Source organism: Otolemur garnettii, unplaced genomic scaffold (assembly GCF_000181295.1).
Source record: "Otolemur garnettii isolate 467f Iridium unplaced genomic scaffold, OtoGar3 scaffold00002, whole genome shotgun sequence".
Taxonomy (NCBI): Eukaryota; Metazoa; Chordata; class Mammalia; order Primates; family Galagidae; genus Otolemur; species Otolemur garnettii.
The window spans coordinates 17,685,499-17,712,516 of record NW_003852397.1 but is presented as its reverse complement, the minus strand read 5'-3'; the positions used below and the strand labels follow the sequence as shown (position 1 = coordinate 17,712,516).

General features: G+C 35.4%; 1 protein-coding gene across 1 annotated transcript; it reads left to right on the top strand.

Moving 5' to 3' along the window:
- The first annotated feature begins 246 nt into the window (after window positions 1–246).
- On the top strand, window positions 247–26,184 carry SERINC1 (serine incorporator 1). Its single transcript, XM_003781639.2, has 10 exons — window positions 247–402; window positions 12,095–12,256; window positions 14,372–14,541; window positions 15,700–15,779; window positions 16,028–16,165; window positions 18,156–18,325; window positions 18,432–18,522; window positions 21,978–22,122; window positions 22,239–22,469; window positions 24,615–26,184. Exons 1-10 carry the CDS (start codon window positions 364–366, stop codon window positions 24,748–24,750), a joined length of 1,362 nt encoding a protein of 453 aa, XP_003781687.1. The 5' UTR covers window positions 247–363; the 3' UTR covers window positions 24,751–26,184.
- The last annotated feature ends 834 nt before the right edge of the window (window positions 26,185–27,018 follow it).

Sequence of the window (27,018 nt, the reverse complement as noted above, 5' to 3'; positions counted from 1 at the left end):
ACCAACCCCTCAGCTCTGGGCCCGACTAATATCGGAATTCAAGTAAATGGTAAAGGGTTTTTCTCACGCGGTGTTCGTAATCTGGCAAACTACCGCCGGCCCTACGTTAGCCACAAGGTTCCACCCGGCAGCTTTAAGGAGATTCCCCTGAAAGGAGATTCACCGGCCGCCGCAGAGCAGACACAGCCCGGGCTGCGCCCTCGGCGCGTCCCGCTCCCGCCCCGCCCTCAGAGGAAGTGACGCAACCGAGGGGTGGGGCGGGCCCTGCGCCGGAAGTCCCTGCAGATAGTAAATAAGCCCAAAAGGCGAAAGTGAGGCTGTCTCCATCTTGTCTGCGCCCGCTGGAATTCGCGACGTGTGGAGATGGGGAGCGTTCTGGGGTTGTGCTCCATGGCGAGCTGGGTAAGGTGGTTTTTTTGCAGCCTCCGGGGTGCTAGCGTGAGAGGCGGAGGAGCGGGCGAGCGGGCTGGCTAGCGCCCGGCGGGAGGTGGCACCCCACCCAACAGGGAGGATTTTCAGCCCCCATGTTCTTTTCGTGGCTCTGGTCCCTCCGATTCAGCTTCGGGGCCTTGGGTCTTGCGAAGAACTGACTGTGTTGGCGGTGAGGTGCAGTGGCGACGGGAAAATGGCCCAGTGAAAAAGTCGAGGGGGCAGATGCTGCTCCTCCCCCGTCCCTTGGCGAAAGCAGTCTCCTCGTCTTTTCAGGCCCCCCCCCCCTTTTTTCTTTTGTATCTGCCTAGGCCATCTTTATAGAAATCTTTAGTTCCTTCTTTCTGTGGAGAACCCAGTCTTTCTCGTCATTTCTTCCCCGGCAACCGCAGACTGCAGCACTGTCATTCCCGGAGGCATGTCGGCATCTTTGTTCTGTGGCGCAGACTATGATTAATAAATGCCGGATATTTGGGACAGCCTAGCGGTAATAATTGATGCAGTAATACCATTTTTTAAATAAACAGCCCTGGCTTCTCCACTGGGTCTTCCGTCTTAATGATAACTAGTCAATTACTGTGGTTCTCAAGTAATAATTTTTGAACCTGAAAAAGCTGGTCAGTTCTTTGGTATTAAACATCTTTTGTCTTTAGACATAAAACGGGGTGTGTAATCTGAAATTTCATGCTTAATTAGGTGTACTCTGCACTTGCAGCTACATTTTCATTAAAGAATTGTTAGAGTAAAACCATTTCATTATAGTGGCACGATTTCTTGTTGCAAGTGGCACAGTTTCAGTTTCCTTTTTCAGATAACTGCTCCCTCGTCCATAATAGGAGACAAAACATTTACAGTACAGTTAATTTGTAATTTGGGGCTAGGTGTTTAGTCTGATTTCAGACTTCCATTTCTAACAATTGTTACCTGATTTCCCCAGATTTCACTTTTTTTATGTATGTGTGTATCAGCCAACATGAGTATTTTACATACCTTTTTAAAATTTTACATCTTTTCAAAAAGATATTGATATTGTTTGAACTGTAAATATTACATTTTAATAAAATAACATGCAGGTGGTGTTATTCCAGCCAGGCTATCCATGATTCTATTGTATTTATTTTTGCAATGGGGTATGGAAACCTTATCTCGATAAGATATTATAGAGTCTACTTGAGTTGATTGACTGTTTTGTACAAAAGAAGAGTATTTAGTTTCATAAAGAGTATTGAAAATGAGTTATTATTCTGTACGATTGTTTTCTTTTTTGGAGATGAAGACGTCATGTAATTTAATTTGTAATGTCAGATTTTATCTAGTATCAAATGGGCCTGTATAAAGTAGTTCTTAAATATAATAGAGATTTAAAAGGAGGGATACATGTTTTCCATTTTGTTTCTAATCTCCAGTTCAGTGATGAGCAACCTTTTTTGTCTGAAGGATTATGATCATTAAAAAAAAAAAAAAAATGGGTTTTAAAAATATTTGTTCTTGTATGTGTTAAGTCAGAAAATAGCTTTAGTAAACACCATGGAAAAAGTTGTATTCTTGTAATACTGCATGTCGGATCACAGCCTCTATTGATTACAAGAATGTCCATGATAAAACTGATACTACCTTTTAGTCACTATTAATACCAAAGTGCAGTAGGAAAGTGTGACAAGTAGGCAGCTTTCTTCCAATTAGATCTCTGGAGATAGAGAAGCTAGGTGGCCAGGGTTGCTCATCATACTTTTAGGTCATTGTGGTTGATCAAAGAATTTATTTTATTTATTTCTTTAATTTTATTTTTTCATTTTTATTTATTTCAGAGGAGAGGATCTCAGTGTTTTACCCAGACTGGAGTGTGTTGGGTATGCATAAGGAGAGTCTTAGCACACGCAGCCTTTAACTTCTGGGCTCAAGTGATCTTCCCTCCTCACCTTCCCCAGTAGCTGGGGCTACCAGGGTGTGGCACCTCAGCAAGTTTAGAATTTATTTTAAGAGTTTGTAATTTTAGTCATTTCTACCCCCCCCTTTTTTTCTTCCTTGTGCCTTTGTCTCTTTATTGATTATTCAATTTTAGTCCAGGTCAATAGTACTTGAAGAAGAATTTGCCTTACAGTAAACAGATCACCTCTTCCACATTCTTAACAGTCAGTATTACTTTGAAGTTTTGATGAAATTAAAATATATTCAGATTTTCAAAAGCAGCATTCACATCATTAAATTAGATTAGGTAAGTCAGAATTCAGAGCAAATCAGCCTCATGATTTCTTCAAGTTTATGTAGGCCTCCTCAAAGTTAATGATAGTTTTTTCTTATAAAATATTAGAAAAGTACTGAGATATTAAGAGAAAAATTGTAAGAAATAACCATTGAGGGCGGGGCCTGTGGCTCAGGAGTAGGGCACTGGCCACATATGCTGGAGGTAGCAGGTTCAAATCCAGCCCCACCCAAAATAAATAAATAATTTTTTTAAAAAAGAAATAACCATTGAGATTACAGTGTTACATTGTTGATTTTTTTTGTGTGCTTTTTCAGAGTCCTAGAATTAGATTGACCATAATCTTTGATTCATGAACTTTTTTGATTCATGCATGGTTGAATCTTCTTTTTTTGTAATTATTTAAAGCATTGTCATAAGCGTCCCTGGATCTTCCATATTTTTGTACTTTTCTCCGTCTCATTCTCAACATTGGTATAAGTGAATAGAATTGATTTTTTTCTTTCTTTCTTTTTTTTTTTAAGTGGCTGGACCTTGAATGCTGTAACTTATATTTTTCTCTCATCTATCTAATGTAGTTAAACTGTTAACAAGAAAGAGCTTGTAATTTCTGTGTGCCTGTTTTGTGCCAGCTTTAACTAGTTTTTATTAATACAACTTGTTTTGTAGAAGTGATTCATAGTTGCTACTAATGATCAAGTAATGCAGAATGCAAAGGAAGTAAAAATGTCCCTCCAAAATCCCACCATGAATAGCATCCTTCTGTCTCAGTGCATATGCATGTGTACAAATGGTTGACTAGACACACAATACTTTCTTAGGAATGGTAGCATGTTAAACGCATTTTAAAGCAAAGGATTAAATCTCATTTTTCTTGAGTTTAACAAAGGAAAACAAATTGGAGGAATTACTAAATGTTAAGTACGCATTTCTTCATCAAGAGATTCTTAAAATTCCTAGAATGGTTCCTCTGAGGAGTAATTTTCAACTGGCTGGTTTCCTCCAGAGGAAATGCTTTTCACTCCCAGAGTGCTGCATTTGGCAGTGTCTGCAGACATTTTTCCTTGTCACAAGTTGGGTTGAGGAGCGCCCCTAAGATCTAGTGGGTAGAAGCTAGGGTGGTTAAATATTCTACAATGTACAACACAGCCCCCAACAACAAAGAATTATTTAGTCTAAGATGTTAGTAGTGCCATGGTTGAGAAAGCCTGTTGTAAGTTTTAAGAAAAGTTGTATAAAACAATGAAATTGGAGTAAATTTTTAAAGGACATTTTAATTTTAGACTTGCTGCTATGAAAGGTAGAAATAATTAATATTCCCTTATCCTCCTACATCCTACTTCTTATTAACTGTATAAGTTTTTAATTCAAAAGCAGATAGTTCTGTGCAGCTTAATAAAAAACGGTACACTACTCCCATTTCCACCTTTTTTGGAGGCAGTGTTGCTTTAGGTGTTCATCATGACATTTCTAAGTAACATGTACATGGTATAGCCTTGATTTTTTTTTTTTTTTTTTAAGGAGAACAGGGGGTTGTTTTAGACATTGTCTCTTAACTATGGTAAATGAAGATTAGCAACCATCCCTTGATTTCAACTGGCCCTACTCCCCAGACCTACCAAAATCACATACTCATGATGTTCCCTTATAATACTAATAATTTGGTTCAACAAACATTATCGTGACTATTTAATGAGCTGATATGTAAAACTATAGTAAGCCCTTAAATATGTTCTTTGGTATTCTTATTACTTTGTAATGCCTTTTGTAGTTTAGCCATGTAATAAATTTGCAGTGACATTTCCTTTCATGCACAGCTTTTTCTGTTCGTTGGAGTTACTGCCTGCTTTATTTTCTATGTTTTTAGTTTGCTTTCCCCAGCTGTATACATCTCTCTGTAACTTTAGACGGCATGTGATAATTAACCTTGATGGTTCTTTCTCCTGAAATCTGTTGACCTGCTCTAGAATGTACTGGTAGTTACTATTTTTATCCTGGGTCTCATTTTATCCTTAAATAAAAGATATTTATTGCCTTTGTTGGGTTGAAAACTTTTTTTCTGCATTTCTTGTTCTCTTTCTTGATTTATAACTGTATTTTGGTGTAATGTTCCTTGAAAAAAGAACATAGGAATTACACTTTGGGCTAGAATTGTAGGTTGAAAGTAATTTCCCTCAGAATTTTGAAGGCATTGCTCCTTTGTAATTCTGACTTGCAGTGTTGGACTGTGCTGCCAGCTATTCTTAGGGAACTTTTCTATGTGGTCTCTTCCTCCTCCCCATCAGTTGATTAAATTTGAATTCTTTAATTATTTCCTCATCTGTATTTTCTGTAGTCTTTTATTCACAGTGCTTCTTGGACTGAAAGTCTAGGTTTTCTTATTTCCTGTTTTTTTCATCTTATTGGCTTTTTGCACTATTTTCTGAGAAATTCCTTGATTGTTTTTGGGACTTTCTTGAGTTTCTAAACTTCTGCTGTTATTTTTAATTACCAAGAGTTTTTTCTTGTGCTTGTTTCATGGAAACACTTTATAAGACACTCTGTACTGTATGTTTTACTTAATACAGAGTCTGATAATTAAGTTTGTGAGGTCACCACCCTGTGCTATGTTGGCAGCACTATGCAGGCAACTTGGTAAGGTTTGAGAGACTTGGAATATCAGTGTCTCAGAGCTATGTTTGTGTCAGCAGGTGGCTGTTTCTTGCTGAACAGTGGTCAGTGTTGTTGCTACATGTTTTTGTGTGCTGTCACAAGAATGTTGGAGCTTGGGTTACCGCAGTGAACAAACATCCATATATTTTTGTTAAGTTTGGCAAGAGTGGAAGTGAAATCAGGGACATGTTAGTTCAAGTTTGTGGGAATAATGCCATGAGGAAAATGGCAGTGTATCAATGTATTAAACGTTTTTCTGAGGGGAGTGAAAGCATTGCTGATGAAGACAGGCCAATAGCAAGCAGAACTGATGAAAACATTGCAAAAATTCAAATTATGCATCAAAGGCATTGGTTGACTGTGAGAAGGATAGCAGACCAAGTAAACATCCATAAAGAAGCAGGAAAATCTTAACTGAAAACCTTGGCCAATAGTTCATGGCTCTTGTATCACAACAGTGCCTCAGTTCACATGACACTGTCTGTGAAGGAGTTTTTAGCCAATAAACAAATAACCATATTAGAAGATCCTCCCTACTCAACCTTATCCCCAGTGACTTTTTACTTCACCCAAAGATAAAGGTAATACTGAAAAGGAAGACATTTTGATGACATTCAGGATATCAAGGATAATACAATGAGAGTTTTGTTGGCCATTCCACAGAAAGAGATCCAAAATGGCTTTGAAAACTGTGCTAGGTGCTGGTGTTGGTGCCTAGCTTCCCAAGGGGAGTACTTTGAAAGTGACCGTAGTGATATTTTCTAGGATGAGTTCTCAAACTTAATTTTTGTCAGACCGTCTATACTTCGGAAGTATGTTTAAAATACTAGATATTTTTATGCTATCATTTCTGTGCATAGTTTGTTTCCTTTATGTTCCCCTATGTAGACCCCCCCCATTCATGCTAGAATTTTGTTCAATATTCAGTGGTCTTTGACTATTATATAAGAATGAGATAGTAAAGAGCTTGGTAGGACTTGTCAACTGTACTTGTAGTGAAATGATCTGAGTGTGTCATTTTATTGTAGAAGTCTAGTGCAGGTATTTATTTAGGCCTTTTGATATATGTAGAATAAATTTCTAGTCTCTTTCCTGGGAAATACTATGTATACCTGCATTCTGGGGTATCCAAGTAGGAGAAGAGTGGTGAGGTTATCACATTTTCATTATATAAATTTAATTTTATGTTTTTACTTTGGTACTCATGTCAGTTCTACTTGTTTATCTGTCGAGACCCATGTTTTATCCTCCTTAGTTGGTTAGTCAAGAAATGGGATGAAATCTGGAGGTCTGAACTGCTCTTTGAAAACAGTGAACCGTCATCCTATTTTCAGTCTACCTCAGTATTGCTTATAGAGAGGTCCGTGGTGCAGCCAGTTCATCATCTCTTTGAGGATTCTGCTAAAAAAAATTGTATTGCTTGTTAACTTTCTCCTTTAATGATTTAGAATTCAGTTTTCTTGCTCTGTTAAGGCAGTTAATACTTTCTGCTTTCCACCTTCCAGATTTGGTCTCCTGTTCTTTTTGATCTTTTAGTTTTATTCCTTCATTGAAAAAAATCCCTTCTTCAGGGATTATAGGTAAATCCATATTGTTTGCCATCTATAACCAGAAGCCCTTTGTGCTGTTATTTCTATGTTGCCATTATGATTTATACCCCAGACATACTGGGGGGTATGAGGCACAGCATTTGATGTTTGAATAAGGTTTCCAGGTAACTCTGATAATGTGCTACAGTTTGAGAACCACTGCTGTAAACTTAAGTGGATTCCGAGCTCTCCACTAGTCCATTTTACCATGGCTTCTCCCTGATTTTTTTATTTTAATGTCATCTCCTAATTAAGCACATTATTGTTCAGTAGATTTTTCAAAAAAGTTTCATGGGTACAGAAATCCCTGAGTTCTTTCGTATTTGCAAACGCCTGCTAAATTCTTGAGGAACAATTTGGCTAGTATAATGGTACTCATTTCCTTCAGAATGCATAGTATTTTTTCCATTGTGTTCTGTCTTCTGTCAGCCTGCCATCCACCCACTCCCAGCATACTTCTCCACATGGGCATTTGACTTATTTCTTCTAGTGGAGTATCTGAAGAGTTTGTCTTTGGGGTTATATAACCAGATAAGTCTGACTTTAAATCTTTTATCACTTTTCTTTCTTCTCCAAAATAGTGTGCTCCTTTGGTCCACAGATTTATGTCTTCATGTAAGGAATTTTTCTTACATTAGATCTTTGAATATCCTTTAATTTGTTTTTTAGAGGACTCTCTATTTTAAGGATTTTTTTAAAGTAACTGTAATTTACATATGGTAAAATTCACTGTTCCATGAGTTTTGACAAATGCATAGTCATATAACCTATACAGAACAGTCATGATCCTAAACAGTGCTGTGCCATCTGTTTTCTGGCTTTAGAATTTTCACCTTTCTAGAAGGTCATAAATGGAATCTTGCAGCATATGTAGCCTTTTGTGTTTGGCTTCTTTTTGTTTAGCATAATTCATTTGAGAGTCATTCATGTTGTTCCCTGTATTAGTAGTTTGTTCATTTTTGTTGAGAACCATTTTACTGTTTGGTTATACCACAACTTGTCTGTCTATTCACCACTGGGATTTTGATGATTACAAATAAAGTAGCTGTAAGTGTTCCCTTAAAGGTTTTTTGTCATTAAGATCTTATTTTTCTTGAGTAAATATCTAGGAGTGGGATTGCTGGATCATATAGTAGAAGTATGTTTGACTTGTAAGAAACTTGCCAGACTGGTTTCCAAAATAGCTATACCATTTTTCTTTCTCACCAGCAAAGTTAACAGAATTCTCAGAAATCATGCTGCATTCTTATCAGTAAGTTAGTATAGTCAGTTTATTTGACTGTAGCCATTCTAGTGTGTGTGTGGTAGTGTCTCTATGATTTTAATGTGCATTTCCCTAATAACTAATGACACTGAGCACTTTTTTATGTGCTTATTTGCCATCCATGTGTCTTCTTTGATGACATATCTATTCAAACACTTCACCTATTTTTTAACTGGGTTGTTTTATTATTACTGAGTTTTGAGAATTCCTTTTATATTCTGGACACAAATGATATATTAGATACCTTTCTTATATTTTCTTCAAGTCTGTGGCATCTTAAAAATGAGTCTTCCAGTTCATGAACCCAGTATATCTTGCCCTTTATTTAGGTTTTTTATTTCTTTCACCAGTGTTTATAGCTTTCATCATTTTGCATCTTTACATATTCAAGATATTTACTTAGATTTCTATCTAAGTATTTCTTTGTTTTAATATCAGTTTCCAATTGTTTGTTACTAATCCACGGAAATATGATATGTGTATATTGGCTCTATATCCTGTGATCTTACTAAACTCACTTGTTTAATACCAATTTCCAATTGTTACTAATACATAGAAATATGATATGCATATATTGGCTCTGTGTCCTGTGATCTTACTAAACTGATTTGTTTAATATCAGTTTCCAATTACTGCTAATACATAGAAATGTGATTGATTTGAGTATATTAGCTCTGCATCCTGTGATCTTAGTATACTCGCTTGTTAGTTCAGTTGCATTTTTGTAAGTTCTGCGGAATGTTCTATGCAGACAATTGTGTTATGTGTGAATAGGGCAGTTTTTATGTCTTCAGTTCCAGTTTGTATGTCTTCTGTTTCTTTTTCTTGCCTCATATTGACTAGGACCTCCAACATGAAGTCCAATACAAATGGCCAGATAGCTTCTTTTTGTTTCAGGTCTTAGGGAGAAAGCATCCAGACTTTCAGACTTTTCATTCATAAATATCCTTCTCAAGTTGACAGTAGGGCATTGAAGAGGTATTGAATTTTGTCAGAAGGCTTTTCTACGTCTATCAAGATGACCATAATACCTTTTCTTTCACCTGTTAGAATGGTAGATTTCACTGACTAAAAGTGGAACCAACCTTACCTTCCCAGACTGAACCCTACCTGGTCACTGTGTATTATCTTTTTTATATACTTTTATATTTTGACTTGCTGAAATATCATTGAGAATTTTTATGTTTATATTCATGAGGGGTTTTGGTCAGGGAATTTTATGATTTAGTATCAGTTGTTCTGGCCCACGTTTTAAATAAGAAAATATATATATATATATTTACTGTTTATATTTTTCTTCCTTCCTTTGCGTATAGATTTCTCTGTAGTATAAAAGATTTCCTTCAACATTTCTGTTGCTTGGGGTTTCTGGTCTTTTCCATGCGTGAAAATGTTTTCATTTTGCCTTAACTTTTGAAAGATATTTTCACTGAGTGCAAAATTCTATGTTTACAATATTTTCTCTTAGTGCTAACTGTTGGTTTAAAATATCTCTTACTAGAAGTGTGATTTATTTCTTAGTTTCTCTGTATATGGTATATATTTTTCTGTCTGTTTTAAGATTTTTCTGGTTTATATTGTTTTTAAGTAATTTGATTAAGATGTGACATGGTATAATCTTAATCATGATTATCTTGCTAGGGCTTTGTTGAGCTTGGAACTGTGAGTTTATAGTTTTCATTAAGTTTGGGGAAATTTTGGCAATTATTTCTTCAAAAGGACTCACTTGTCTTCTTCCTTTCAGTTGACTTCTCTATAGTTGAAGTCCAGTTCAGAGACTCTGGTTTCACTTATATTAGATGGCTTGAATTTCTTTCACAGTGCTCTAATCCTTTGATTATTTTTATCTCTCTTTCATTTGAAATCATGTCTATTCTGTCTTCAGGTTCATTTATTTTTTTGCTGTCTTATAGGTAATTGGGGGGCTTAGGTATTTTATTTTTCATTTCTAGAAGTTTGATAAGGGTTTTTTAAATTATCTTCCATGTCTGTCTTTAAATTTTCCTCTATCTCCTTAAGGATGTGAAATAAAGGTATAATAATATTACAATGCCCTATTTATAAATGAACTCAAGTCATCTATATCATTTCTAAGTCGGTTTTGACTGATCGATTCCCATTTTAGGTTGTACTTTCCTGCTTTGCATGCCAGCCAGTTTTTATTAGCTGTCAGGTATAAATTTTGTTTTAAGTGGTGGATATATTTGTAAAGTTTTAGAAAGTATTCTTGGGCTTTGTTCTTGGACATTGGTTATTTACTTGGAGAGAATTTGGTCTCTTTGATGTTTGCTTGTAAGCTTTGTTAAATGGAACCAGTTACTCTTTAGTCTTATGGCTGACTTTTCTCTGTTACTGAGTAATAGCCTTTTGATATTTCTACCAAATGACTCATAGATCATAAGGGTGGTAAAACTCCCAGATACCACCCTCAAGCTTGAGCCCTTGAGTAATTTATTTATGTGATCAGTGCTTAACTAGAGCTTGATCTCTCTGTGGCTCTGTCACTTCAGGGTTCTGGCCTGTGAATTGTCTCTGCCTGTGAACTCAAGCTGCCCTTACTTCCCTGAACTCTCCTCTCCGTTTCTTCAAGTTACATAGACTAGCAGGCTCTGCCTGGATGCTTTACCCTAGGCTACACTCTTCCCAGGCAGAAAGATGGGCCAATCCTTGGGCTCACATTGTCTTCTCTCAGAAATTACTACCTTACATTGTTTGTGGTTTATTATCTGAAGAACCATTATTTTATTTATTTTTTCCCATTGCTTATTGCATCTGCTCACTGTTTTGCCATCTTTACCTAAATTTAAGGTAATGATCCCAAGCCTTTCTCCATCAGTAATTTTATTTTTAGCTGTCTCTTGTGTTCCTTGATAGTTAATAGTTCCTTAAGGTTGTTTTTCCTTTTCCCATTTCTTTCTTTAGCCTTTTAATTTCCCCTTTCCATTTTGCTCTATTCTTATTTCATTTGGGGTTTTTTTTTTTAGCTTATTATTTTTCTGTAACATAAGTGAAATGGTAAGAGAATACTGAGTTATGTTTGTATCAAACCAGATTGTTTATAACTTTGCTTTATTTCTTTCTTTGAGGGGAGCTGTTTATTTTTAGTTTTTGCTATAGTATGTTTGCTTAGTTACTGTGACATTTCTGCTGGAACTTGTTGAAGTAGCTCTGTTCCCACTTTATATTGGTTGCTATAGTGTATCTAGCTACATTATTCCCTTACTATGATATCTAGGACACTTTTCTCCCAGAATTATGGGTCTAGGGCTGGAATATCCTAGTTCATCCAACTTCTAAAGTATAACCGTATGGTGGAGCTCAGTCCAGCTTATGGTCAGTCTCTTAGACTATTACTGTTTGCCTTTTTCAGATATTTATTGTTAAATGCTCTGTACCAGTGTTCACCTCTCCTGGACAGGAAGCTACCCTATTCCCTTGGGATATACTACTAGTTTATTTTAGAGTTTATTGGAGACAGCTAGGCCCAGTTATTTACATACCTGACTCTTGTTATAGTTTTTATTTTGGTATTACCATCACCAAATCAAAAGAGGTTAAAGATAGAGGTGACAATACACTTTTTTTTCTTCCTGGAAGAAAAAAATTCTTGGAATTTTGTGAATTCAGTAGTATGATTTTGGGGAGCCAAGGGTCAAGGGCTAGAGGTTTGCTTAGCAGCTATGCTACTCGTGATTATTAGGTTTTTTTCTTCACTGAGCTTTGGTTGCTTTTGGTGATTTTTTTTTTCCTCTTGGTTATCTCCATGAATTTATTCATTTTGCTTAGTATACAGTGCAAGGGCTTTTTTTGTTTAACTTTGTAGATAATATATAGGTATCAAATACTTTTTGACTCAGTAATAACTTCGCTTTTTTTTCCTTTTTGAATAGGTAGAATTTAAATTTTCTTTGTATCATTTTAAGCTGTACTGATTTTTAATAATACTCTTTTTCCCAGATACCATGTTTGTGTGGCAGTGCGCCGTGTTTGCTGTGCAGATGCTGTCCGAGTGGAAACAACTCGACTGTAACTAGACTGATCTATGCATTTTTCTTGCTTGTTGGAGTGTGTGTAGCTTGTGTAATGTTGATACCAGGAATGGAAGAACAACTGAATAAGGTTAGTTTTTTTCTTATTTATTGGCTAATTGAAGCTGTATTATGTGTGTACAAAACTGATTTCTGGTTATTGAAAAGAGAATAATGAATAATTAAAAAGAGAATTACATATTATAAAAATAAGATAATATGTAATCCAAATTTTAGTAAGTTAAAATCTTTTAGGAAAGATAAAGATAAGTTAGCTCATTTTATAATGTTGATGATGGATGTGCTGTGTTCATTAAGGAAAAAGGTAATTCTTACTAGGTGAGTATCAGAATGTCAGGTTTCATAGAAAAAGGGACATTCTAAGAATGATTAGAACTTTTGTATGCTATGATTGAAAAATAAGAAGCCCATGAGTATAAAAGAGCTTTTTGAGTGGAGTGTCTGTGTTTTAAAAAGGTTCATTTAGTAATTAGGAAAGTATAGAAGTCAAATCGTTAAGTGTGGAGGCTGTTGCAATGATGTAATCAAGAAGTATATACAGGGCCTGAAATAGATTTTCTAGATATGGAATTGACTGAGTCTGGCATTACATTAAAGATTGCCAGTGATAGAATCATAAATAACAGCCAGGTTCTGATCCTAGAAAACTGGGAAGAAAGTGTTTCTGTTAACCCAGAAAGAAAAGTTGTTACTAAAGAGTGTCCCCCACCCCACCAAGGGAGTCAGGTGTGGAAGGATATGGGGAACATAAAATAAATTTAGTTTCTGTCATGTCAACTTTGGGAACTTGCATAATATGTATCTTAGTCAGTTTAGGCTGCTGTGACAAGAATTTAATAGGCTTAACTAGCAGAAATTTCTTTCTTCATTCTGGAGGCTGAAAATCCAAGCCAGGGTTCCTGTTGTGGTTGGGCTCTGGTGAGGATCCCCTCCCTGGTTTACAGATGGCAGTCTTCTTCCTCACATTGCTGAGAGAAAGAAACAAAGCTCTCTCATATCTTTTCCTAAAAGGCCACTAATTCCCTCATGAGGGCTTCTTTCACTCATCTAATTATCTCCCAAAGGCCCCATGTCTCGGGGTCTTCCCCTTGAGTGTTAGGGTTTCAGTATTCAATTTCAAGTAGCAAAAACATGAAGTCCATAATGTAGGAAGTAGAAAATATAAGTGTACAATTCAAAAGGGAAATCAAGGGAAATCAGAGCTAGAAACTGTCTTGAGGACAGAGATTGAGAATTGATAGCATGGCACTGTATGCTGAAGACCATTTAAAGTGAGCAGAGCTCAAGTTTTGCCAACAGGTCTTAATTAAGGGAGTTGATGGAAAAGGGAGACCTGAAGGAGTGAAAGAAAAGGAGAGCCAAGACAAGAGAATGTATAGGCTTTAGAAAGAAGGTGTTCAGATGACAGGGACAGTGTCCATGTGAGAAAGAGATTAAGGAATGTGAGGATTAAGCCGTAGCCTTTAAGTTTGACAACTCGTACGTGACTAGTTGTTTCTTTAGAGTGCTGGGGGCTGGAAGTAGTGGCAGGAAGTTATTCTTTTATATGTATTATGTATATGAATAATATATGAAGTTCTGAATAACAGTTCCCCTTATTTCACATGCAAATTCTTCTTTGTGTTCTGATTCCAGTCTAACTTTCTGAAAAAGTCATTAGTGTTTTTTAAGATTCTGAGTTAAAACATGAGACTGTCAGCTGTTATACTGTTGAGCCAAATCCATTCATGATCAAAAATAGGACTTGTATTAACTAGAGTAAGGAACCAGAACAAAAAACTGATTTAAGTAATACTGGTTGAAAGCCATTAATGTTCTTTTTAGTACCTAGAGGCAGACTTAGTTGCTCCATGAGTCTTTAAGCTTTTAATAACTTTTTCTCTTTATGCACATAGATGCAACTCAGTATATTTCAGTAGAATGCAAGTTTTAAGAATTCATAAATCTATAGCTCAGTAAGCATCCAGTTTAGTAGTGGGATAGGTAGTTTATCATTTGGTTACATAGAAGTTCAGAACTCTTTCATTTTCTCTGTTTAAACTATATCAGACTCATCTTGGTGGTCTTCAGAGTCTGTAAAAGAAGCTCCCATTTTCCAACCCAACTACTTGATTACATAGAATTTTCATTTTTGCCTAATGAAAATGTTATGGTTCATAAACTCTTGTTTTAACATTTTTTCTAGATTCCTGGATTTTGTGAGAATGAGAAAGGCCTTGTCCCTTGTAATATTCTGGTTGGCTATAAAGCTGTCTACCGTTTGTGCTTCGGCTTGGCTATGTTCTATCTTCTCCTGTCTTTATTGATGATTAAGGTGAAGAGTAGCAGTGATCCTAGAGCTGCAGTGCACAATGGGTAAGTTACTGACTAAATCTCAATATAAAAGTCTGGGCAGCCTCTTGTCAGTAATTTGTAATCTGTCTAGAGTAGTGTTTTTCAACCTCATTAATCTCACGGCATACTTGAGCCTATAATTAAACTTTGTGGCACACTTAAATTATGTTGATCAAAAAAAAGAGCAAAGAAAGAATATACTACTATGCTTTGAACTTCTTTCAAAATGATTTAATTGGTGATCTTTAAAATTTTTCATAGTACACCTAAGGTCTCTCACAGCTCACCGTGAGCCATGGCACACAGGTTGAAAATCACTGATCAAGAGAAACTGTAAGGTGAATTAAACTTACATAATTTGCAGTTATTTTGTCTATACATGAATGACAAGGTTTAAGGAAATGTTCTTGTCTATTCTAGAGAAATTTATTTGGATATTAAATAATAGCCTTGATTAGTTAATAATTCACTTCTGATCTATAGTGGGTTTTATTTTTATCATAAAAAGAAGAACTATCATATTCGTGACTATTAAAGCAAGAGCTGTTTCTTAGACCTAAAGAGCAGCCAAAATAGAAAACTTCATACCTAAGCAGGATATTGATTTTTGTAAACAGTGGGTTGCACTGTACAACTTAAAGAAACCACAAGGCTCCTTTTATCAATTTCCCTTAGTAGAGAGAGCACCACTTCCAGTACTCTATCTGAATAGTGTTTTGATTTAATATCTGCTATTGCTTATCTGATGGTATGTACTACTAAAGACAACAGGAATAAACAGTGGCATATAAATATTAATGAAAAATAGGTTGTTTTTTTTTGTTAATTTTATTCCTTTAGTGGTTGATTGTTTTGAAATACCAGTTTTGGATGGAGACATTATTGTGCATAAATTAAAACTATTTGTACAGTGCACCTTGAACTTTCACATATTACCCCTGTTGTGTAAAATAAACCTGTGAAGTGGAAATCAATTTTTATTTTATCATAATGACTTACTGGCAAATAGCTTTCTTAAAACTGTCTCAAAAGTAGTTTAATGTAATAGTCATCTTTTCTGATTTTCAGGATCTCCTCAGCCTAGAATAATCATGTAGAGTGTTGCTGTTCTATAAGATTCTGTTAAATTATTCAATGAGTGTTTATTAATAAAATATTATATTTTCTTTTTTGTTTTAGATTTTGGTTCTTTAAATTTGCTGCAGCAATTGCAATCATCATTGGGGCATTCTTCATTCCAGAAGGAACTTTTACAACTGGTAAGAAATGTTTTTTTTCTTAAATAGTTTCATGTGGATATTTTATGTAGTAATCCAAAATAATTGTTACCTGGAAGTTGTTACTGTAGTTGTTTTTTGTTGTTGTGTTGTATGTATGTTTGTTTTCTCCCTTGTTTATATAGCATTTATATAAAATTTCTTAGTCCCTTTTGTGTATAATTATGAAAATGACATAATACCAACCAAACCAGTGCTCACTTGTATGTGTGCTTTTTCTTTTCTTTCAGTGTGGTTTTACGTAGGCATGGCAGGTGCCTTTTGCTTCATCCTCATACAGCTAGTCTTACTTATTGATTTTGCCCATTCGTGGAATGAATCATGGGTTGAAAAAATGGAAGAAGGAAACTCAAGATGTTGGTATGCAGGTAAGTTCTATCTCACAGAACAACCTCACGATAATTGAGGATGAGAGTAGATAACGTAGAGTATAGGAAAAAAATCACTTAGGATTTTTTTCTACGAAGAGGTTTTTAGTTTATAAGTTTGTGGGTGGTATCGTGTCATGCTATGTCAGCAACTTGTTGAGTGGCTCTTTTGTTAACTGGGAACATACGTAAGACCAGGAAAGAATCCAGAAGAATCCATATAGCTAAAATAAATGTTCCAAAGCCTATTGCTAAAAGCGTGTATATTATATAATATAATTTCTTAGCCTACAGCAGATTGACTGTAAAATATTAAAGGGAAGAAGACTGCTAGAAATAGATAAATACAATGGTGCAATTCATGAACAATAGCGATCAGAACAAATATAAAAAACCACTCTAGAACATTTTATTTTCCTGCAAAGCATACTTTTATGTGTATCAGTAACAGCTAAGGTAATTCCTGTAGTAGTACAGTTAATAATTATTTAGTTATAGAGAGTTTGAATCCTACAGATACACACTAAATCAGGAATCAGATACAGATGCTTACAGGGGTCAAACAGTTTAAATGAGGGAAGAGCACTAAGTGTAAGAGGACTGAGTTTAAGTGCATACTCAGTCTTTGGGCAGGTAGACAGGACAGTGATGAATTAGAGTGTGAATGCCCCTTTTAAAGTGCATAACTAGTGCTCAGCTCTATCTATCAGTTGCCTTGTGAAAATAAAGTTCAGTATTACTGGATTATTCTTTGAAGAAGCCATACATCTGGATTTTTATGTAAAATAATCTGGTTTTTAGCTAAACACAAACTTACACAAAGTGCAAGACAAGTTCAATGTATCCGTTGGCCTGATACTTCTCTAATACAATTAGTTTGTGGTATTTTGTCTCAGAGGTTAAAGTAAAAAGAATTTGACACTCAAAGAAATAAATTTCAGTCATTTGGAAACTTCACTTACATAGAATATCTTATTTAATGCAGAGTCTTCTATCTGTTTTATTCCTTGCCTAGAACAAAAGGGTCTGAAACGTAGACATCCAAAAATACACGTTGACTGTATCCCCTGTTGGTGAGGCAAATCCATATCCATACTTGTATATTGAACCCTTTTTAGCACAATGACTAAAATTTTGTGTATGTTAAAATTTATGTAGGAAAAGCTCTGGTTGACTTAATTAAATAATGGCTTACTCTTGCATATTATATATATTTTTTTAGATGCTAGTTGATGAAGAAAAGCATCATTGTTTTGTGAGCTTAACTTTAACAATGAAAACAATTTTCTTTCTTTTTTTTTTTTTTTTTTTTTTTGAGACAGAGCCTCAAGCTGTCCCCCTGGGTAGAGTGCCGTGGCATTACAGCTCACAGCAACCTCCAACTCCTGGGCTCAAGCGAGTCTCTTGCCTCCGCCTCCCAAGTAGCTGGGACCACAGGCGCCCGCCACAACGCCCGGCTATTTTTTGGTTGCAGCCGTCATTGTTGTTTGGCGGGTCCGGGCTGGGGATTCGAACCCGCCACCTTGGGTGTACGTGGCTGGCGCCTTAGCCGGTTGAGCTATAGGCGCCGAGCCACAATTTTCTTTCTTAATGTCCTTGTTTACCTGAATAATAATAGTTCTTTAAAAACCTTAAGTAATATTCCTCTTATAGTTATTTTTTCTTATTTTGAAAATAATGGCTAACTTAAGTGAATGTGATTTTTAAACTCGATAACATAGATACTACTACTACTAATAAAAATTATATTAGTATGTTACTTATTGTCCTTTAGAAAATGAAGTACTAAGCTGTGTGTAAAAACTATAAAACTCTTTGGCAATAAAGGTCAGAATTAATTGCATTCCCTGCTTTCATAGCCTGCACTATGCTGGTTATGTTAGTTGCTTAAAGTATATTTTTTATTAAAATGACATTGTTAAACAGGTCCCATGCCTAATTCCTAATGTTCGTGGTAAAAGCTAATTATCCAATTATATTTCCCTTGCAGCCTTGTTATCGGCTACAGCTCTGAATTACCTGCTATCTTTGGTTGCTGTCGTTCTGTTCTTTGTCTACTACACTCATCCAGCCAGTTGTTCAGAAAATAAGGCGTTCATCAGTGTCAACATGCTTCTCTGCATTGGTGCTTCTATAATGTCTATACTGCCAAAAATCCAAGTATGCTTTTCATAGCATTAGTTTTTATGAAACATGTACTTTTCTAAGTTTTCAAAATTCTAGAATAATACAAGAATATTTATCTTGCTTAATCTCCTTTTTGTAGGAATCACAGCCAAGATCTGGTTTGTTACAGTCTTCAGTAATTACAGTCTACACAATGTATCTGACATGGTCTGCTATGACCAATGAACCAGGTATATATTTTTGTGTGTTATTTATTTTTAATGAGCTCTGCATTCTTTCAGAGATTGCCATTTTATAAATTAAGCTACTTAAAAATGAGGCTTCTAGAGGAATAAAGAATGTAAGCAATACAATTTTTATCTTTGATACATTACTATTTTTAAATATTTTATTGCTAAAAAATGCTAATGGTCATGTGAGAACCTTCAGCAAATTGTTTGTCTTGATGTTGACGGTTGCTGACTGATCAGGGTGGTTGTTGCAGAAGGTTGAGGTTGCTATTTTGATTCTTAAAGGCAGTGAAGTTTGCTGCATCAGTTTTTCTTTCAAGAAATATTTCTATGTAGCGCACAAGACTGTTCAGTAATATTTTGCCCATAGTATAACTTCTTCCAAAATTGGAGTCAGTCCTCTCAAATGCTGCCTGTTTTATCAACAAAGTTTTGGTAATATTCTAAGTTCTTTGTTGTCATTTCAACAGTGTTTACAGCATCTTCACCAGAAAATAAATTGCGTTTCAACAAACTACTTTCTTTACTCATTTATAAAAGCAGCTCTTTACCAGTTGAGGTTTGATCATAAATTTGCAGCAGCTCAGAGTTCAGGCCCTAATTGTAATTCTAGTTCTCTTGCCATTTCCACCACATCTAAAGTTACTTCCTCTATTGAAGTCTTGACCCCTCAAAGTCACTTATGAGAATCAGTAGTTTCTAAGATCTATTAATGTTGATATTTTGACCTCTTCCCATGAATCACAAATGTTCCTAATGACATCTACTATGGTAAATCTTTTCCAGAAGATTTTCAGTTTACTGTGTCCACAACCATCAGAAACATCTTTCTCTGGCAGCTATAGCCTTCCTAAGTGTATTTATAAAAATTGAGAATTGAAAATCAGGATTATTACTTGATCTGTGAGGTACAGAATGAATGTTACCTTAGGAGGCATGAAAACAACATTAATTTCTTTGCCCATCGCCATCAGAGCTCTTTGCTGACCAGGACCATTGTCAGTGAATAGTAATATTTTGAAAGGGATCTTCTTCTGAGTAGTAGTTCTCAAAATTAGCCTTAAAATCTTAGTAAAGCTTTCTGTAAACAGATGGGCAGTCATCTAAGCTTTGTTGTTCATTTATAGAGCATAGGCAGCGTAGCTTTAACATAATTCTTAAAGGCCCTAGAATTTTGAGCATAGGCAGTGTAGCTTTAACATATTTCTTAAAGACCCTAGGATTTTTAGAATGATAAATGAACATTGGCTTCCATTTGAATCACTTGTTGCCTGCCCTTTGACGCTTTGGAGCCAGGGATTGATATTTCCTTTCTAGTTACGGAAGTTATAGATGGCATCTTCTTCTAATATAAATGCTTTCTCTTCTGTTCTTAAGTGTAGCCACCTTCATCAATTTTCTTAGCTGGATCTTTTGGATAACTAGCTGAAGCTTCTACATCACTCTTTACTTCGCCTTGCACTTTTATGCAAAGGATATGGCTTCTTTCTTTAACCCTAATTAACCAACCTCTGCTAGCTTCAGACTTAGCTTTTGGAACTTTACCTCTCTCAGCCTTAATAGGACTAAAGCAAGTTCGAGATTTGCTCTGGATTAGGCTTTAGCTTAAGGGAATGTTGTGACTGGTTCAATCTATCCAGACCCCTCAAACCTTCTCCATATTAGCGAGATGGCTGTTTTGTTCTTATTCTTCATATGTTCACTAGAATAACACTTCTGTTTGCCTTCCATAGTTTTTCCTTCATTCACAGCTTGACACCAGGAGGCCTGGCTTTTGATGTGCCTTTCTCTTTAAGGTTAATCATTTCTAGCTTTTGATTTGAAGTGAGAGATGTATGACTGTTCCTTTCACTTGAGTACTTAGAGTCTACTCTAGTATTATTAATTACTAGAGTAGACTAGAGTAGTGTCTCCTCTAGTAATTTCAATATTGTTGTGTCTCAGGGACTAGGGAGAGAGAGACTCTCTTTTATCGGTGAAATTTTGGTAATTATTATTAACACACACATTTATTCAGTTTATCATCTTATATGGGCATATATTCCTTTGTGGCACCCCAAAGGAATGTTACAATGGTAACATCCAAGATCACTGATCATAGTTCACCATAAAATGTATAATAATAATGGAAAAGTCTGAAATATTGTGAGAGTTACTAAAACGTTCATAGATGGGTGAGCATGACGTTGGAAAAATGGCCCTGATAGGTTTGTTCCACACAGGCTTGCCACAGATCTTCACTTTGTAAAAACCACAGTAGCTGCAAAGTGTGGCTTTTTTAAAAAGGCACAATATAATGAGAGGTATGCCTGTATCAGAATTACAAGAAAATGTCATTTGTACATTATTTAAGATTATTACATACAGAAAGAAATGCCTGCTGATTCAACTGTAAACAGTATAAGTTCTTCACATTACCAAATTACTCTATGACTACCTTGCAGTTGAATATGATAATTTGGCTTTGTAATGAATCTCTTTATAGACTAGTTATATTGGATTCCATGGGAATAGGAATCAGTATAAGTCAATTAGTGATAAATTATTTTTAGAAGATGAAGAAAATGATCTTCCTCCTAAAAAACATAAAATATGTTATCTGAATGTTGTTTCATTGAGTTTACAAACTGAAGGTATTTTATCACTTGGAGAAAGGTGGGAGTTAATTTTTGGTTTTCCTGATTTGTATATTAGAGAAACATTTTTCCTAGGTAAATGATTAGAAAAAAATTAGTAATTTACTTGGAGATTAGTTTTATCCCCCTGGCCTTAAGGTCAGAATTACGTTCATTAGTAAGATAGAGTTTGACAGATACTGCTTTGTGGGAGGAAAATATAAACTTTGGACTAATCCTATTTTAATTCCTTCTTTCAAAATAGTAAAGAAACTGAATATACTGTAAGTTAGTGTGCCTTATTTGGTCATTCGTTCAAAGTGTGTGTTAGGGTTCTCAAGAAAAAAATTTTTTTTGTAAGCTATCTTGCTTTTTCAGTAATGTACTTTGACAAACTGATAAAACTGATAAAGTCAGTATTATAATCTCACTCTTTCCTGCAGGAGGAAAGCCAGTGTGTTGTGCAGTGCATTTATAGAAAACCTGAGTTTTATTTCTGAATCTACTAGAATTTTACTAACCTTGGAAAGTCATCTTTAATTTTACTTCCTAATCAATAAAGAGACAGTATGTCTCTCAGCTTCGTGTGATTTAAAATTGAATGATTCAACTTTTCCAAGCATTTCTATAAAATTAGAACTATAAAACTTAAAAAGAAAAAAAAGAATCTCATTAATAAATATGAGTTGTTTTCAAGTATTTTGTTGTTATGCTTGTGCTTTTTCCAATAAAATTTTTTGATTTCACATGTGTATGAAGAGTTAAAAATTCCTATTGTGCTGTAAAAAATAATTTTTATGTTATTCTCACATTTTAATTTGGCCTTAATTTATGTTACAGAAACAAATTGCAACCCAAGCCTACTAAGCATAATTGGCTATAATACAACAAGCACAATCCCAAAAGAAGGGCAATCAGTCCAGTGGTGGCATGCTCAGGGAATTATAGGACTAATCCTCTTTTTACTGTGTGTGTTTTATTCAAGGTAAGAAAAACAAAGGAATTTTTTTTTTTAATGAGAAGTCTAGCTATCTTTTTATGAATTGCTTCTTTTAAAAATGCTCTTTTCCTTCTTTCTTCCTAAACTCTCTTTCTATACAGCATCCGTACTTCAAACAATAGTCAGGTTAATAAGCTGACTTTAACAAGTGATGAGTCAACATTAATAGAAGACGGGGGAGCCAGAAGTGATGGATCGTTGGAGGATGGCGATGATGTTCACCGAGCTGTAGATAACGAAAGGGATGGTGTCACTTACAGTTACTCCTTTTTTCACTTCATGCTTTTCCTGGCTTCCCTTTATATCATGATGACCCTTACCAACTGGTACAGGTACTTAACAGTTCATGAAAAGTTTGGATGTGGGTATTTTGGTGGTTTTTTAAGGACTCCTTTGTAAAACATGATAGGAAATACTTTTGTGTGTGTGTGTGTGTGTGTGTGTGCGCTAGCGCAGTTTTTTGGCTGGGGCTAGGTTTGAACCTGCCACCTCTGGACATGGGCCTGCCGCCTCCCGACCGGCGGGCGGCGGCGGCGTATGAAAGGGGAAAACAAATAAGACAAGACAGACACATTGGGAAAGGGACTGAGCCGAAGCTGTTTATTGTAATAGGTAGGGGTTTTTATAGGTTTAGTTAGTGGGGGAACGAGGGGTACTTCTAGATTTGGTTATGTATGTAGTCCTGGTTTGTGATAGGCTAGTATTGTGAGGATGAAGTAGGAAGAAGGTGGAGAGTAATATGAGTAAATTTCTTTGGAATGTGTGCACGTGTTAAACCGCCTCTGGTCTTTTGTATCGTTTTTCTTAATCAGCAAGGTCGCTAGGCGCCTCCTTCTAAGATGCACTTTCACTTGAATGTGCTGTAATATAGTTGTTAACCCTTACATGGGTCCAGTGCCTTACCCCTTTGAGCCCCATGCATGGCCCTAAAATACTTTTTAATTGTGATGTATTTCAGTATTTACAGCTAAAAAATAGTGATCAGCATGAGAAATGCAAACTTTTTACCTCCTTACTTTAGCAATAATGGAATCATTAAAATAGTTCTAAATCGATTAAAATAAAATATTTCATGAAACTAACAGTTTTTAATGGAAATGTATGTTGATACTTGTTCTGATATGTTTATTTTTTAATATTGTTAACTAATTCCCAACATAGGGCAGTAAAAGGTAACTCCTGTTCTGTTTGAACTTTATCAGAAAAAGCTCTGAAAGTTATTCAATTGAATATAGTCTTAGAATTCTTTAAAACTATAATTTATATTCTTTTCATCATTTCAAAATTAATTTGTAAATCTTGTAAGAATAGGTAGCAATTTATAGTATTTCTTTTTTTAAAATTCTAAATTTGTCCAAAGAAAGATTTGGCTAAGGTTCAAATTGAAGTGTAATGTTTTGGTTGTTACTAATAATGTTTTAATGTATAATACCCTTAGATAATTTATACAAAGGCTTTCATTACCAGCAAAAGATGAAGAAGAAAAAATTCTTCGCTGCATTTCTTTGAGATTAACCTTCACTGATTTTATTATTAAAAAGACTGTATTTTATAAAATTCCTACCCTATAGCATATTCTAAGGTATAAGAATCCAAGTCAGGCATCCTCAAACTATGGCCTGCAGGCCACATGCAGCCCACCAAGGACATTTATGTGGCTCGCTGGGTGTTTTTGCCATCGCTGCCTGTCCTGCTTAGTAGCTGACTTGTCCTGGGGCCTGCAGTCTGGCCCTCCAGTGGTCTGAGGGACTGAACTGGCCCCTGTTTAAAAAGTTTGAGGACCCCTGATCCAAATAGTTCTTAGTAATTGAGGCTTCAGCTGTCAGATAATAATAAATGTTAAGACTTTAGGCCAGAAGGAGTTTTGGTATGATTCATTAACACAAAAATCAGCTGAACTTGGTGGGATAAATTTCCTTCCCAGTCTCTTACATTCTGAGATCAGAATGAGGGGCTTTTAAATATACCTCAAACAATCTTCTGCATAGGTCATTATGAAAGTTTTGAGACAGACTGTTATAGTCCATTATTTTACTTCCAAGAAACATAGTTGACAGCATCCTTTCTGATGCACCCAGGCAGATTTCAACTCACTTAGCTTATAGTGTTGTGGGGAGAGCCTTGTTTATTTCCATCTGTGTGGATTTTACATTTCTTGATTTTTGTATATCTCAAAAGTTTGACCCCCAAAATAGTAATGTCTTATTTATCCAGAGGTTACATTCTGTTTTTCTTATAATAGCATGTCAGAAATAAGTACCTCCAAGTAATTATTTCAGAGACCTCTGTACTTACTCCATTAAAGGAAATTATTGATTTTTATTTTCACATTGTGTGGAAAGCAAGATAGAAGATTAGATGCAGCAACTGTGTATCTGGTATATATAGAACACTGCTGAGTTAAAGAAGTATCATAGCTTGATGGTTGATAATCCAGTTCCCTCTGCCCTTTTAAAAAGTTTTTCCTTAAATTTTAGGTATGAACCCTCTCGTGAGATGAAAAGTCAGTGGACAGCTGTTTGGGTGAAAATCTCGTCCAGTTGGATTGGCATCGTGCTGTATGTTTGGACACTGGTGGCACCACTTGTTCTTACAAATCGTGATTTTGACTGAATGGGACATCTAGCATGACAGTCTCACTTCAATCATTGCTTATTTGAAGAGTATTCCAAACTTTTGTAAAGTTGTGTATATGTGTGTTTCCCATGTATCTTTTCCAGTGTTGTTCGGCATGAATTAGATTTTACCGCTTGCCAATTTATTATTTTCTTGCCAAGTGCACTGATACGTGAGTTAGAATGAATTGTGAAGGGAGAGTATTATGAATAAGGTGTTAACATTGTTAGGCCCTGTCCTCTGCCCTGTACCTGTGAAATTAAGAATGAAAACAAAACCGTTTGACAGTTTGATTTTAAAATTGTATCAGACCTTAAGCTGTCTTAGAAAGTTTTATAAAAGCAAATGCATGGCTGCCTTTTGAAATATTTGATATATTACATTGTCTTTCAGGAGACCTCAAAGAAGGCGGCTATTGTAAAATTGTCTAAACAAGTCATTTAAATGGCAGTTGTCTGAAAAATCTTTTCAGGTTTTCTTCTTGATAGGAAAGTAGGGGAGTGTTTGCTGGACAATACTGTAGGTCTTATAGATGGGGCTTGAAGCAGAGTCATTAAAGAAAGTTAGATTAGTGGCAGTAGGTACTAAATTGAATACTCTTGGGTAGAGATGGCTGTTGCCAACAAAATGAACATTGTTTTGGTCATTATAAACTCTTGCAAAAGTTTGGGTTAACAGAGATACTAGAAACTGAAGGATTAGGCAAGGTTTTGAAAAGGATAATCATGGGTTAGAAGGAAGCTATTGAAAGCTGTTTTGAAAGGTTTGAAAATCAAAGGTGGTAACTTTTTAGAGGGTAGGGAAAAACTACAAAATACTAGACTTTTTATAGGTACTTTGATAAAACCTACTCTAGTTCTCTTTTTTAAAATGAAGAAACTGAAAGTCATTCTTATTTGTTCAAATAGCCAATTAGTAGCAAAGCTGCGAAGTTCCAAGGCAACCATTCTCTGTGACATTGAAAAATAATTTCTATTCAAAATACTTGCATAATTGATTTCACACCTCATTACTGGTGGGTAATTTATGTGATGTGGATTGCTGGTGTTCAGCATGCTTTCTGCCTATAAACTGAGGTCTGGAGAATGGTGGAGTATTTTAATAAACTTCTGCTTATAGTACACTACATAGTTCAAAAGATGTTTAAAATGCTTTTGTATTTACTGCCAAGTAGATGAAATATATAATTATTATATTTCAAGCAAATCAAAAAATCTGACAGTAAACTTAGAAATTCTTAGTTGTTTTGTGTCATTAGTGTCTAATGAAGCTTTTAAAATCTACATTTGCATCTTTAAAAGTATTTATTAAAGTAAATGGTATATAACAATTCATCTTATTCCTCAACCTTACTGTGTGTGTGTTGCTATTGTGTTCCACAATTTTGAATGCCTGTGTTGTATCTCTAAATAAATGAATCCAGAGAAAGTGTGTAGTGTATTTTTTAGCAACTCAAATTTAGGTGGCTGTAGTAATACTCAGACTTCTTTTCTTTCTATATAAAAAAGAACCTGACACTAGAAAGTACCTATTTTCTGTCCCCAAAACTGAATTGTTTTGAAGATACTTTTTACCCTTTGGTTGTCTGTTAAGTAATCCCTGAAGTTGGATCTCAGAGGTAAAATGGTGTTCTCATCCTAAAGAGCCTTCAATAGGTTAATTAGTTTGGAGAATATTTTTACTATCTATCTTTTTTTTTTTCTAGTTGCCATCATGCTTCTCTTCTCACTGACAATTGAGATCGTATAGAAATTTCCCTTATTAGAAAATACAGAAATCCAGTTCTACCAATAAAATATTCCAACCTGGAAGAGCTGCCAAATTTTAATGTATTTTATTCAATAATTATTTTGAAATGGTCAGTATTTTGGGTAGCACAATGCCAATGGAAGTCTCAGGCATTTATCCCAAATCATATGTTCACACAAAAATCTGTGTACATAAATGTTCATAGCAGTTTTACTTATAATAGCCAAAATTGGAAACAATGCAGATTTTTTCAGGTAGTAAATGGCAAACTATAATACATCCGTATCGTCTAACACAGTAAAAAAGGAGTGAACTTTTAGTACATGTTACAACTTGAACGATAGGTGCAAAAAGCCAAACCCCAAAGATGGCATACAGTACAATTCCATTTATGCCATGTTTAACATCTTGCAATGTTAATATCATAGAAAAGGCAAATGGATTAATGGTTGCTTGGGGTCAGGGATGGAAGAGGGGAGAGAGAAAAATCCTTGTGGATCATGTGTTGTGGTGCCC

Excerpts from the sequence above, each read along its gene's own strand:
- SERINC1 (XM_003781639.2), top strand. The coding sequence starts at position 364 with ATGGGGAGCGTTCTGGGGTTGTGCTCCATGGCGAGCTGG. Across the intron at positions 18,523-21,977 it reads TGCTATGACCAATGAACCAG|AAACAAATTGCAACCCAAGC; the intron begins GTATATATTTTT and ends TTTATGTTACAG. Across the intron at positions 22,470-24,614 it reads ACCCTTACCAACTGGTACAG|GTATGAACCCTCTCGTGAGA; the intron begins GTACTTAACAGT and ends CTTAAATTTTAG.